We start from the raw sequence: 14,813 nt of genomic DNA, 5'->3' as shown, positions 1-14,813 counted from the left end.
TGCTCTAGGAAAATTTGGAGAGGGAGAGAATACTTTCAGTTGCAAAGATGCACAAAGGAGGATGTCATAGATGGCCTGTGAATTGAAGGAAGAGAAGCAACTGAAGCACAAAAAATAATCTGTGCAAATATAGAAAGGTAGGAGACAGCAGGCAAGATAAGATGGTAGCAGATTACCTAGTGATAGATGTTGAGGGTAACTTGAATGCAGGGTGTATGATGGGAATCAGAATGAAATCAAATTGGAAAAACTGATTAAAGCTACATTGTAGAAGACCTTTAAAAAGTGTACTAGACTTGGAATCAAAAGAAGTGAGTTCAGATTCTAATTCTGCCACTCTATAGCTGTGTGACAATTTGTAAGTCACTTACTTAGCATGTCATTTCCATTTCCTCATATATAAAATTAAGAAATTGGATTTAACTCAATAGTCTGTTCCATTTCTAAGAATGAAAATCTTTTTGCTTTTGCTAGATTAAGCAGTTTATATTCTCTCAATTAGACAATGGAGAGCCCTTGAAGTGCTTTGATCAAGGGAGCATTGAATAGCATCCTCAGAACTCTGCATTAGGAAGATTATGATAGTGGTTGTAAAGAGTGAAGAGAGACCATAATCAGGAAGATCAGTTTTGTGCTCGATGATCCAGGTCAGTGCAGTCCAAACCTGAAGTTCACCAACAAAGTTGAAAGTACGTTGGCCTAAGAGTCAGGAGAACTGGTTTAGAATCCCACCTAAGATACTTACTAGCTATAGACCCTGGACAAGTCATTGAAACTCTCAGAGACTTCAGGTTACTGACCTATAAGAGGGTGATAAAAATAATGGTACTCCCCAACTCGCAGGGTTGCTGTGAGGAAAACATTCTGTAATACTTAAACATACAGACATTTGAGTTGCTATTGTTCAGTAGACTTGTAAATATTTGAATTGAGATTTCATTGTGGTCACTTTGAAACAAAGACAAAATAGATATTTTAAGAAAGGGAAACGATCTAGAGATATGGGGGGAAAGCCTGGTCAGCAGGATTAAACTGAGCCCTGAATGTTCCCACCCTCAGCCCCTACCCTACCCCCAGCCTACTGACTTCCTATATAGAATCACTTAGAGGGAGCCGCTCCCTGCACAGAGACAGCCTCTTGCCAGTGTGAACCTCAGCAATGTGGCAATTGTGTGTATTCAAACACAGTTCCTGCAGTCTTCAGTGGCATCTTTCCCTTGTTACTTTTTTTAAATTAGTATCAATACTAGTGAAAATCTTTTTTAACTAGTTTCAATACTAAGTATCAGTTCCAAGGAGGAAGAGAGGTAAGAGCGAGGCAGTTGGGGTTAAGTGACTTGCCCAAGGTCATACAGTTAGGAAAGAGGATGTCAAATTTGAACCCAGGTACTCCCAATTTCTAAGGCATGGCACTCTATCCTCTGTGCTACCTACCTGCCCCTCCCCAGTTACTTTTTTTCCTTTTCTACATCCATCCTACTACCACTCTTTTCAGGTTAAACCCCCTTTGCTCTTCTTAAAAACTAAGAAAAAATCAGAAAAAAAGCTTGCTTAGGTAATAGATCTATGCATGAAAGGTAATACATACATCAAAAAATATGTGAAATCTAGGAAGGTTCAATTACTATTTTATAGTGTTTTCTGATGTGAGAAACTGCTTCTATTATCTAATTTACAAATTCAGTGTCATATTATGATTTTCCTTAAAGTAGGATACTTGACACTTACACAGAAAGGCAATATAATGCAGGGTAATGAGTGCTCATGGGCTAGAAGATTCCTAGTTTTTTCACTAACTCACTAAGTAACTGATGAAGTCAAGTTCTTCTTCTAGGACTCATTTTCTTCCTCTGTAAAATGGCAGGTGTCTGGAGGATAGAATTGAATTAGATGATCTCTAATACCCCTTCTAGCTTTAGTATCTCAATTTTATTTTCTAAAATCTTACAAATTCAGATCTGGCCTCAGACACTAGCTATGTGACCTTGGGAAAGTCATTTAACAAGTTTGCCTCAGTTTCCTGATCTATAAAATGAGCTGAAGAAGGAAATGCCAAACTGCTCCAATATTTCTGCAAAGAAAACCCCTAACAAATAGTCAGACATAACTGAAATAACAGCAACAGCAACAAACTTGCCCCTTGCTAGCTTTAAGATTTCTTGTTCTATTATCTAACCTCCTTTGGTCTATAATTCCCTTTCAGCCCATCAGTTTGTGTTAAAGCTGTTTCTAAGATCACCATGTGCTAGCATTCTGTATTTCCAGGCCCATCCTAGTTTCTAAGTTCCCTCCCAGACTAAACAGTTTTCAGTTGACAATGCCCTCTAACTTTAACATATTGTGAAAAAAAAAAGCTTTTTGAAATTTTACCTTCTAATATATATATAATATAGGCTACCAGAAAGCAATACATCCTCTCTAATATTCCTATAGTCTAATTATTTAAAAAGAAAATAATCTCATGCTAAGAATAATATAATGGTACCATTAAGGCTATGCTTAATAGCCTTAATTAATTAGGTGGTGCTTCCCAGCAACATATTACTGTCTGTCTACCTCCTTACAAGCTTCAATCGCCTTCAATACTGCAAGAAAATACATCTTCAGATTCCATAGATTTCTCCAAAGTATGTGCAAGTCCTTCATTGTCATTGGTGTCCCCAAAGCAACATGTGTGCTTTGGTGTGCTTATTGAAAATAGATCAAAATCAAGAGTTTATCTTTTATAAAATTTCTTTTCTTCAGTATTAGATTTTTAGTACTTTTCCAAAAATATTTCCTTTCTTATTAACTTTATGCGACAGAATGGCATAGTAGAAAGATTACTAGACATGGAATTCAAAGAACTGGGTTTATAACTCTACTCTTTCACTTACAAGTTATATAACCTTGAGTAAACCACTTAACCTCTCTGAGGATTTATGAAAAATTAGGATAATGATGTTTACCTCACATAACTTATCAGAAATGCACCTTAGGAAGCATGTAATTTACAGGAAAAGCAAACTTTTAAGGACCATGGAAATATGATTTATTATTTATCTGTTTTGTACCAAATTACGGATTTTAAAATTGGAATAAACCTAGGGGATCATCTCACCCAACAATTTTCACAGTGTGACCAATTGACCTTAGATGTCCCCAAGATCTTTTCAGGGGGTCTGCAACATCAAAACTATTTTCATAATAATGCTAAGATGTTATTTGTCTATTAAAATATTCCTGCCTTTTCCAATCATATATCTGAGGCTAGATTTCCTTCATATTTTTCAATGTAACAACATATGATGAAATTCAATGCAGAAGCAGATGTAAGAAGCCAGCTATTTTCTGTTAAGCCAGATAGTAAAGAGATTTATAAAAATATGTAAAATAATGCTATTCTCACTAAATTTGTTTTGGAAAATATAGCTTTCAAAAAAAATTAAAATGTTGTTTATGTTAACATGTAATAGGCTTATTATTATTTTAAATGAATAAATGATTGTTTGAAACCCTCATTTTAATTTCTAATATAGTTCAGTGACTGTGGAAGAAGCAGTGAGGCTGACAAAGGTGCGCAACTTTGCTTCACTTAAATCTAATTCATGCCCAAATCAAGGCATTGTCCATAGAGTGATTCCCAAAGTGGGTGCCACTGCCCCCTGGTGGGTGCAGCAGTGATCGAGGGGAGCGGTAATGGCCACAGGTGCATTTATCTTTCCTATTAATTGCTATTAAAATTTTTAAAAATTAATTTCCAGGGGGCTAAGTAATATTTTTTTCTGGAAAGGGGGCAGTAGACCAAAAAAGTTTGGGAACCACTGATCTACTATTTTACTGTTTTTGAGCACACCGTACCTTCACCCCAACATTTTGTTGTCATTGGTCCCTTTAGAGTATGAAGGGAGAAAAACAACAACAATTCAGGTGTTACAAATATAAACCACATCCAAAAAGATTTTTGGGGTCCTTAATGATTTTTCAGAGTGTAAAGAGCTTATAAGAGAACATTATGTAGAACTATAAAAATTTTGTTTGAAGAATAACTCATGTAACCTCCAGAGAAAGAACTGACAAATAGAAACTAGCAAGACATGGTTTTATATGTGCATATATCTTTTTGTCAAATGATACTTTCTCTAGTGCGAGAGAGATAGCTGGGAACTTTAATGTAACAAATAAAGAAAGATGTAACAGTAGGGGTAGGTGGGTGAATGTAAAAGGGTCCTAAGGCCAAAAAGTTTGAGAACTGTTGATCTATTCTTATCTCTTCATCTTACAAGCAAGGAAACTAAAGCCCAGAACAGTTGAATGGCTTTCCCAAGGTTACCCAAGTGAAAAAAACAAGAAACCAGAAATCGTCAAAAGATGGCCTTACTCAAAATTTAATGCAAGCTCTGCCGTACTTTACCATGTTAAACAGCTGCTAACACCATAAAAACCTACTGATCTTTCTGTTTTTAGAGTAGATGTTCCTAAAGAAATCTCTATGGTTGACTGTGAAGACAGAGTGACTTACCAGATGGTTTATCAGTTGAAGTTGGGATGCCGGTGACTGTGGGCATTGTGGGAAGGGTTGGGGGAAGCACCTTCAAGTTCTGATCACTCTGAATCTCATTGGTGGAAATCTGGTTGATGATTCGATTGTAAGTGGGAGGCTGATAGACCCGGTTTGGTGGTGGAGGAGGAGGAGGCTGTGGGATGGGTCTGGCAGCTGGCATCCTCTGACAGTGTTCTTCCAGCTGAGCAATGATGGTAGATTGGTTGTTGGCCAGAGTGGCCAAATGCTGATACTTGTGCTCCAGGTCCTTATATTTGTTGGCAAGCTGTAGCATGTCAGCCGTCTGGTTTAGTATCTTATTCTCAAGCTGGGAGAGCTCTAATGCATTGTCCCGTTTGCGAATGATTTCATGCAGGAGTTGCATGTAGAGTTGCGTGACCCGAGAGTTCATGTTCCGGCTCTCCTTCCGGAGAAGCTTGACTTCATTGACTATGCCACCATCTACCTCTACCAGCTGCTGCAAACTCTCGATCTGTCTCTTCTGCTTTAGAAGCTCATTGTTCAGTAGCTCTAGTTCTTGTTTGTGTACACGGTTTTCCAGCTGAATCTCCGGTTCCTTGGAGTTGACACAAATAGCCCCAGTGACTCTCTGTTGTGGCACAATAAATGTGTAGGTGCACTTGTCCTGGGAGTCACTGGCTCTCTTATACCTGTTCAGATAAACAAATTCTTGTTCCCTACCCTCTTCACTGCTCCCTAAGTCATCTGCTTTGCCAGCAGCAACTCCTACTAAAGCAGCCAGGACCAGGCAGGCCAGGCTCATTGTGTTCATGGTCCTTTAGAAGTGTTTATCTCCTGTCAATGAAATCCAAGAAAACCTGGAAGTGAACAGAGATAGAAGGTTATAGATGGTCCTGTTTCTGTAGAGTCTAACGCATTTTTTAATTGTAGTGGTAGAAAGTACATTGTATCTAGAGTCAGGAGACTTGGGTTCAAGTCTACTTATCTTACAACAGTTTAAATTAATAGCTTATTGTAACAGTTTATAGTATTACCTTATATAACATCTTCCTGTTCATTTCAGTTTTCTTATCTATAAAATGGGACAATAATAATTGTGCCACCTGGTGCATAAAATTACTGCAGAGCAAGTACAGTCTATAAATCTTAAAGCATACTGAAACACCAAGGTGAAGGGGAAGGGAGATGGCAATAATAATGACTAACATCTAAATTGTAAACATTTTACATTTGGAAAGCATTTATATTTGGTCCTACAACAATCCTTTGAGATAGTTTACTTTGCCTCAATTTTTTCAACTGAAAAAAATGGGGATAATTATACAATGAAGAGACTATATTATTACCTCTTTTATAGATGAGGAAACTGAGGCCCAGAGAGGTTAAATGGCCCAGGCTTTTGCCTCCCAATCCAGGATTGTTCTACCACACTCTTGCTATAAGCAACACTGTGCTATGGGAAGAAATGTACATTTTAGGTAAGCCTCAGTCTCTGCCTAATGAGGTTTATCATCTCCTAGGGGGATAAACCACAAATAGTTATAGTGCGCAATATGACATGACAAGTACCTCAAAGAGAGACAAAATGGAAGGCTGTGTAAAGTACAAGAGAGAAAAGGTCGTTACTCATTCTCTGGCTTTTATATTATGTTATACAATCTAGATGGATGGTATTTTAATCTATCCTTCCCACCTTGTGGGAAGGAGGGAAAACTCTAAGGCTGGAAATAGCCCCTTCACTCGCATCTATGTGTTTAAAGAATAAAAGAAACAATTTCTTGGAGCCAGCTGTTTTCATATTTTTAGAGTTTAAATTCTTAAAACAAAACTATTTCTTCTCCCATATTTAGAACATTTTTTGCAAAGGTCATCATAGGCCTAAATACAAATAAGTGGTAATTCCCATTTCCAAGATTCACAACCACCCCTTGAGATAAGCAGTGCAAGGGTTCTTGTCTCCTTTTTTACAGATGAGGCAACTGAGTCTCAGAGAAGTTTATGGTCTTGCCCAAAGTCATGTGTCTAGTAAGTAGAGTGGAGATTGATACCCCTGCCTTTTGGGGATTGGTGCAATGTCTCCCAAGTCCAGCACTGTTTCCTTGGCACCATGTTGCTAAGACAAGAATAATGACATTAAGGGGTACAAAATGTACAAAATACCGTGTAATGTAGTAGATAGAGAACTTATCTTAGAAATAGGTAGGTGACAGAATATAAAGCCCTGGACCTGAAGTCAAGAAGATCAGAGTTCAAATTCAGCCTCAGCCACTTACTAGAAGAATGTCTGGGCAAATCACTTAGCCTCTGTTTGCCCCAGTTTCCTCAACTATAAAACAGGCATAGTAATAGCACCTACCTCCTAAGCTGTTGCAAGGATCAAATAAAGTGAGATTCATAAACACTTAGCAAAATGCTTGTCATATAGTAGGTGCAATATGAGCACTAGTAATTATTCTTGTTATTACATAGTTTTTCAGTGCCCTGGGTCTAAGTTTCAGTGCACTTGTTTATACTGTTAGAGAGAATTTCATCCAGTGGAATTCCCTACAACAAAACGAGCGCCCTAAAATACCTGGTGTTGTTGATATCAGTGGGGAACCTGTCAAGTGCAAAACGTTATTTGAACAACTACCTTCCTTGCTGCTCCTTCACTTACAGTAATAGCTGAAATTTATATATGCTCTAGGGTTTGCAAAACACTTTACATCCTTTCTCTCATTTTATCCTCACAAATACCCTGTGAGGGAGGCATCACATGTATTATTATTTCCCATTGTGCAGAAGAGAAAACCAAGGCTCAGAGAGGTTAGGAACTTGACATAGTTACCTGGCAAGCAAGTGTCAGGAGGAGGATTTCAGTGCAGGTGTATCCTGACCCTAAATCCAGTATTCTTTCCACTACCTCATACTGTTACATAAAAACCATCAGAACCCAGAGTCGATTGCAGGCAGTGGCCCAGAGATCTCATAACTGGTGTTTCATTTTGAGAACTTACCTCCAGGCAGAGTGACACATAGCTCATTTAACAAGGCAGCAGAACCCTTTGTCCCATCTGTCTGCCTGCCTCACCCACTGGGAGTCATCATTTACTTAAGGGAAGAACTCTCTTTATCTTAACCTCTAAAGATGTTTTATTCAATGGGAAAGATACATCAGGGCTTAGAAAAGTAACTTTCCCAGAGTCACACAGCTTCTAAATGGCAGACTGGAGCTTGCGCCTATACCCTGAGCCCTGGCTTATAATAGCCTGGGTTACACAGTACACTTTGGTTTTGAGGTCCAGAAGGGTTGTTTTTTTAATTATTTATCTTTTTAGCTCTCCTTAGGCACTTGTTCCAAGTATCTAAGGTTTTTTTTTCTCCCCAAGGGGCAATTCTCCAATTTTCTTTTGTTTTTCTTTTCCCCTATTCACTTTAAAGCTCGGATTAGTATGTCTTAAGTTATTAGGGCTTAAAGCTGCACTAAGGCTCTTGGAACACCCTGTAGAGGATCTCCTTGCTGATCCATTCCCAATACCATTGGTCTTTTTTATTTGCAGTGATACTAGTGGTTACACTACTGCTGAATCTCCATTCTCACTGTAATGTTGCTGATGGCTGATGCTGGGCACCAGCATCTTCCCCAGGAACAGGATATTTGGGGTGGTAAATTCAGCTAGGATAATTCAGAGTGCTATGCAGAACTCCAGGCTAGACCTGACCACAGTTTTCTTCATCTTTTCCTCTTCTAATTCTGCTTCATGTCACAATTCTTGAGCACCAGATATGCCTCTGAGAATCCTCATGCACCATAATGATGTTAAAATAGGCAAAGACCCAGGAACAGCATTTGAGGTGAACTATAACTCCCAGCCTCAATGGATCTCTCCTGGGCACTAATTCCATTTATTTTTACCACCATGAATAGATTAGTTCAGGCTCTGAGTCCTTTCCCCAGTGTGTGTTACACAAAATCCTCCACATTTTCTGGCTCCCCCAAATACATTGGTAGAAGTACTTGTGTGGTGGCCTAGTATGCTTCCGTTGTTCATGGCAGCCCCAAAGAACTTGGGAAATATCCTCTGTTCTGCATAAATCATAGCTCACGCCCTCTTCTGCTTCTATACCCAGAGTGCCCCATTCTTCCTCTAATATCAATATTTATTCTTACTACCACTACATAGATTGTTTTCTTCTCTGCTAGTTGAAGGGCTTTGCATTTTAGCATTGTTCTTATGAATGTTCCTTTTACAATAAGGAGATTTTAGAGAGAAGGAACCACTGAGGACATATCATCTAATCCCTGCTTGAGCAGTTATCAAATGATATATTTGTAAAAAGACTTAGCACAATTTCTGGCACATAGTAGGTGCTATATGAATGTTTATTCCCTTCCTTTCATTCTTTCTAGTTATATCCTACATTGATTGGATCCATGCCAGGTAATCATTCAGCCTCGGCTTAAAGACTTCCTGATACATCCCATCCCACTTTGGGATGTGACATGAAGCATGGGATAGTTGGTCAAGCAGAAAAATTATAACCCCCATTTCTACATGACCACCCTTTAGATCCCATGTATCCTATCCAACCTCTTCTCCAGCAGCACCTTTACTTCTACATGATTTTTTCATAGATCAGCAAAGACTCAGCATCACACATGCAGATCTATTTTGCCCAAGTCTGATGGCTTAAATTCTTTAAGGGCATCAAGGTGACTCCTTCCTTTAGCAACATTTATCTGGAGTTTTATTTCCCCAACAGTCTACCATGTTTGTTCTGTTTTTTCCTCTATGAAAGGAATCACTATCAGTATCCATGGCCGTTATTCATCCATTCATTCAGCAAATACTTATTAACAACTTAGATTTATAATGCTTTACGATTACCAAGAATTTTCCTCAGGCAACTCTTTGGAGTATATTAAGAAGATATTGTTATCATACCCATTAAATTTTTTTTAAACCTTACCTTTTTTTGTGATTTAAACTAGTTTAATTTGTTTCAGAATCATTATATAAAAAAGTTAAAAACTAAGGCCTAAGGAGAACAGAAAGGGATGGGGACCTTCTTCATGGTGCACGGTATGATCATTCATTTCTCCTGCACTGTCCCCATTTCTAATGAGCCATCGGTGCAGACTGTGGAGGTTGAAGGAGTCATAGAGGGAGAATCAATAGGAGTTGAAAATTGAAAACTGAGCGCACTAATTTCGGAGTCAGATGTGGTTCTCCATATAAAATCTGCTTCTTAACTTCCTACATTATCCTTAGTTAGTCATTTAATGTCTGGGTCTCAATTTTTGTAACTTGGGAAAATTGAAGCTATATGTTCTCTAACTTTCCTTCTGACTCCAGTTTCCATATAGAAAAGCCTCTTCTGGCTCTAAATCTCTGTGATGGAATATGAAAAATGAAGAAAATGGTAGAATTACTTTTTTAAAAAATAGCAGCAATGTGTCAAAGAAGATGGAAGTAATAATGATACCACTAACAAAAGTAGTGAAGTCAGAAGGCATACTTCCAGAGTTTATATGAATATGCCTAGAGTTCATAGGACTAGAATCAGCAGAATCTTCAGAGGTCCCTCATTTTACAAATGAGGAAACCAAAGCCAAGAGAAGATAAGTGATTTGCCCAAGATTATAATAGAATAGACAAGATGTGATCCCAGGTCTTGAGCCCAAAGTCAGTGTTCTTCCTATTCTATTTCTCCTTTATAGAGAGTATAACTTGGCACTTATTCTCTTCTTATAGAAAACACACTTTGGAAAAAGAACAAACACTTTGTTTATATAATGGACATGGCCTAAAGGAGCATCCCTCCTCACTGTTTAGGTATGTGAGTATCCATTCTTGCTCTTTGAAGACTTACTGGCCACCAACCTGGAGTCTTTTACAAAACCATGGCTCATCCATTTCCTGAAATCATTTTATAAAATCAAAAGAATGGGACCCAGCCACCATGTCTCCTTCTCAAATGACACCATATGATTAAGAGTCACAGGCATTAAGTGAGACTGTATCTTATTAAGTTTGCAAATCACTTGATGAACATTATCTTAATTAAGACTCACAACAACCTTGTGAAATAGGTATTGAAAGTACTTTCCCATTTTTATAGTTTAGAAAATTGAAACTCAGAGGTGAAATGACTTGCCTTTGGTCAAGCTGATAAGTATCACAGCTGATAAGCATCCAAAGTGGGATTTAGGCCCCAGTCTTCCTTACTCTGTCCATTTGACCAGTGATGGCAAAGTAATAGAAATGGGGCCACTAAACAAGCAGCATATTGACTGAGAATATCATGTATTAATATTATTTCTGTTCTGTTATAATTTTACTTATTTTATTAAATAGCTCCCAAATACATTTTAATCTGGTCTGGTTGCACTAGGAAGTATTTGCAGGCTGGGTTTGAACCTGTGCACTGTGATAATTCTTTTAATAAGGAAAGGCAACAGATGGGTAGCCAATTGCTACAGTGGTTGCCTTGAGTTATTAAAAGGAATGAGGAATGCTTCCCCTCAATCAGGCTGATCCATCCTCTGTGGAGGATTTACAGAAAGATATGAAGAAGAATGAGCATGAGAAATCATAATAGGGTTACAATCTGCACCTGTGCAGGGTGTGTCCACACTGATGAGATCACAACTTGATTTAAGTATAGCTAAATTTAATGTTATACAGAATCACAGAAGCCAATCTTATTAATGCTTTTACAAATATCTCATTTCATAACTACTCAAATAAGGGATAGAACTCAGGATTCCTACTTTCTGAAATCCCCTGATTGCATAAGGAATGTTCTTTTTACATTGTCAGCCACCCCCTTCTTTAAGGTGTCCACAAATTGAGAACTCACGAATACCTGAGGTGACTCATTCATTCCAGTTTAGAACATTTATAATGGGTATGAAAATTTTTCTTATCCCCAAGCCCAAATCTGCTTTTCTACAAGTCCGTCCCCTCCATTACTTCTAGTTTTGCCCTTTGAGGCTATGTAGAATACATCTAACACCACTTTCTCAAGATAATTAATTAAAGTCAGAGTTTGTATCCTCCACAATATCTTCTCTCTCTCCAGCTCCTTCCAGTGATCTGTGTTGAGATAGGATAGAAAGACTTAGCTAAGTTAAGATAATTTTGTCTCCTGCTAATTTTCTACGAAGTCAGTTTTAGCAAAGAAGGAAATGCAGTTCTGGTTGTCACGTTTTAGAAGGATATTGACAAGCTTGACTAAGTCTAGACCACATCACATGAAAATCAGTGGAAGAACATGAGAATATCTACCTTGGAGGAGAGAAGACCGTGTGAGGAGAGGTTGGGAGAGGGAAGCATAACCACTATTTTCAAGCATTTGAAGAGATATCATTTAGAAGAAGGGTTACACTTGTTCTGTTTAGCCCAAGAGGGCAAAACTAGTAGTTGTGTATGGAAATTTTAGGGAGGCAGACTTTGGCTCAATGTAAGGAAAAACTTCCTCAGAATCAGATGTGCCCCAAAATGGAATGAGCTGCCTCAGGAGAAACCTCAACCCAATCTTTCAGTAGAGGTCCTTCAAAGGAGGCTGGATAACCACTTGTTGAATATGTCATGGGGATGTTCTTCTACTTCTCAGGTGTTGAGTTGGACTAAGTGCCACCAGCATCCCTTCTAATTGATATTTTCCTACAATGAAACTTATCTGACACCAACAAGAAACTGCTTTCCCTAGATGAGCTCTTCCTCACATTCCCACCCACACCCAATACAAACCCAGAGGGATTACTTCTCTGTTTTCTAATAAGTCTATGTTGACAGCTATTTAACCATCTTCTGGCAGCTTGCAAATTGGGCTGCTAATGATTCACTACGAAATTTTTCTTGGAAATTTTGTCTCCCTTTACACCCATACTGGAAATTCAGCAGCCATTCATGGGTCCTATCCCACTGCTGTGTTACACATAGAAGCTTTTACCTGCTCTGTTTCTAGACTGGGCTATTTTTGTCCCTCTTTAGACAGTATGGTGGCACTCTACCCCTAAAATTTCACCATATTGGTGCCAGACACAATGAGGATAACCATTTGGTTTTTAAATCTGTTGGAGCTCAGAACTCCTGAGTTTAAGAGATCCACCAGGCTCAGCTTTCCCTAGGAGCAAGGATTATAGGTATGTGCCACCATGCCCTTTTCTGAAACATATTTTTTTACTACATCCTTTTTTTCTCTGCTTTTCTAGCTCACCATTCATTCTTAGTGGGTAATTACTCTTCTTCATATATCTTTACATAGCTTCTGGTGCCCCATGAACTGGCTTTTACCATCTTGTCTAACTCCTAACTTTTCATCTCATTATTTGGGCTTACATTTGATGAAACAATGGAATCTTGGAAATAGTTTAATGCAGTGGAAAGAGTCTAGGCTCTGGAGTCAGAGGACCTGAATTCCAACTCTGCTTCTGATACTACCTGTGTAACCTTGGAGAAGTGGCCTACTTGGCCTTTCTCGGCCTCAGTTTTCTCTTCTGTGAAGTGAGAGACTTGGATTTGATGGTACCGAAGTCCTATCTACTTCTAAATCTATCTAGTCTAAAAAGGAAAACTTCTACAACTTCCCTGATATGTAGCCATCTGGCCACTGCCTAAAGTCTCCTAGTGATGAGAAACTCATGATCTCGTGGGGTAGCCCATTCTACTTCAGGAAGGAATCATAGCATAGTGTCTAGAGTACTAGACTTGGAGTCAGGAAGTCCTAGGTTCAAATCCCTCCTCAGGTCATATGACCCTGGGCAAATCATTCATCCTCTGTTCCTCATTTCTAAAATGTAGAAATCGAATTAGCTGGCCTCTATGGTTCCTTCCAGCTTTAAACCTATGATTCTATTTCCTCTGATTATTAGAAAATTTTTCTAAATGCTGAGCCAAAGTTAGCCTCTCAAGCACAGGGCATAATCCATATCAGACTATTTTCTGCCTCAGGGAATGGGGGTAGGTAGGGAGAGAGAGAATCTGAATCACAAAATATTAGAAAACAATTCTCAAATATTGTTTCTATATGTAATTTTAAAAAATAATAACAAAATTGGTCTCTGTTAACCTTCATCGATTCATCTTATTATCACTACCACAAGGCCAAGTGGATCAAATATTTCCATGCTTTCAATATCAGAAATTACCACTAACTTATTGCCCATTTTAGTGTAACAGTTAAAGTAAAAGAGGCTGAAATGTGCCAATTCCTCCTGAGCCTTAAGAGGAATTTCTTCTTCTCACCTTGGGGACCTGCACTTCTCTCCCCAACCCCACCCCCAAGTGGTTCTGTTTGAGGAGCAGTTCTCTTGAGTGCTTGCCTGGGCATAAAGCCAATCTTCACCTGGTACAATTTCTTACCATCCCAGAAGGCCAAATCTGGGCAGTATTTCAGACTTTGGCAGAAGAGCTAGCTGCTGCTTGGCCTTTGACTTATTTACCTGCCTGTTCCTTATGGCCCCAGGCTTCCTTGGGGACCTTCTCTTAGAGGCCGAAACAGTTCAGATATTTTATCCGGTGGGCACCCAGTAGGAAATCAGGAAGAGCTATTTCCCCAGACTACTGAAATTTTTGTTAAGAGGTATCTTTTTCTGTGCTAGGATTTGGTGCGAGGATCGTATTGGACCATGACACTGCCAATGTACATTTTATTGATGTGCAGAAAAGGTCTTTTGAAGAAGTGATATACAGTGGGTATCTGTATTTCAATCATCTCATTCCTTCAAAATCCTTGATTTCCACTGCTATTCCTTCCACCAGTGAAGATGGCAATCCCACTCTGTGCTTCAGTAGATGATTTAATGAATTGCTGTGGCCAACGAGTATCAGCCCTCTTGTCAGCTCTCTGGGGATGAGCACCTCCTCTCTGCTTAGACTCTGCTGGCCCAGCCATTGCTTAGGCAACAGGCACATGAACTGTAGCCAGTCTCATATTGAGAGGCTCTTCCGCTTGCTAGAACCTGCCAGAGATTTCCCTCTGAGGGTTTAGGCTTCTGGATCCCAGAATCATTTACCTGCCTCAATGAGGAATCACTAGGAGACATCAGACGGGAATCTGTCTGTTTTTCTTTTTTAAAAACTTTTACCTTCCAGCTTAGAGTCAATATCATATGTTTGTTCTGAAGGAGAAGATGGGTAAGAGCTAGGCAATGGAGGTTAGGTGACTAGAAAGTATCTGAGGTCATTTTTGAACCCAGGACCTCCACTCTGTAGGCTTGTCTTTCTGTCCACTAAGCCACCTATCTGCCCTCTAAGTGAGTGTATTTCAAAGAATGTGTTTTGATACTGGTCAAGATTTCAGGTATATATGTCGAAGAGTC

General features: G+C 38.9%; 2 protein-coding genes across 6 annotated transcripts in view; one reads left to right on the top strand and one right to left on the bottom strand.

Annotated features, from left to right (window-relative positions):
* Positions 1 to 14,813, top strand: part of RALGPS1 (Ral GEF with PH domain and SH3 binding motif 1) — a 549,948-nt gene that overhangs the window by 270,166 nt on the left and 264,969 nt on the right. The window lies entirely within an intron of this gene.
* ANGPTL2 (angiopoietin like 2) overlaps positions 1 to 14,813 on the bottom strand; it is a 59,182-nt gene that overhangs the window by 33,310 nt on the left and 11,059 nt on the right. The window contains exon 2 of the mRNA XM_044664223.1: positions 4,502 to 5,361. Coding sequence (XP_044520158.1) covers positions 4,502 to 5,315 — 814 coding nt within the window. The 5' untranslated portion in view covers positions 5,316 to 5,361. The remainder of the gene's footprint in view (positions 1 to 4,501; positions 5,362 to 14,813) is intronic.

The sequence above is a fragment of the Gracilinanus agilis genome, chromosome 2 (genome assembly GCF_016433145.1).
Source record: "Gracilinanus agilis isolate LMUSP501 chromosome 2, AgileGrace, whole genome shotgun sequence".
Taxonomy (NCBI): Eukaryota; Metazoa; Chordata; class Mammalia; order Didelphimorphia; family Didelphidae; genus Gracilinanus; species Gracilinanus agilis.
This window is presented reverse-complemented; position numbering and strand designations above follow the sequence as displayed.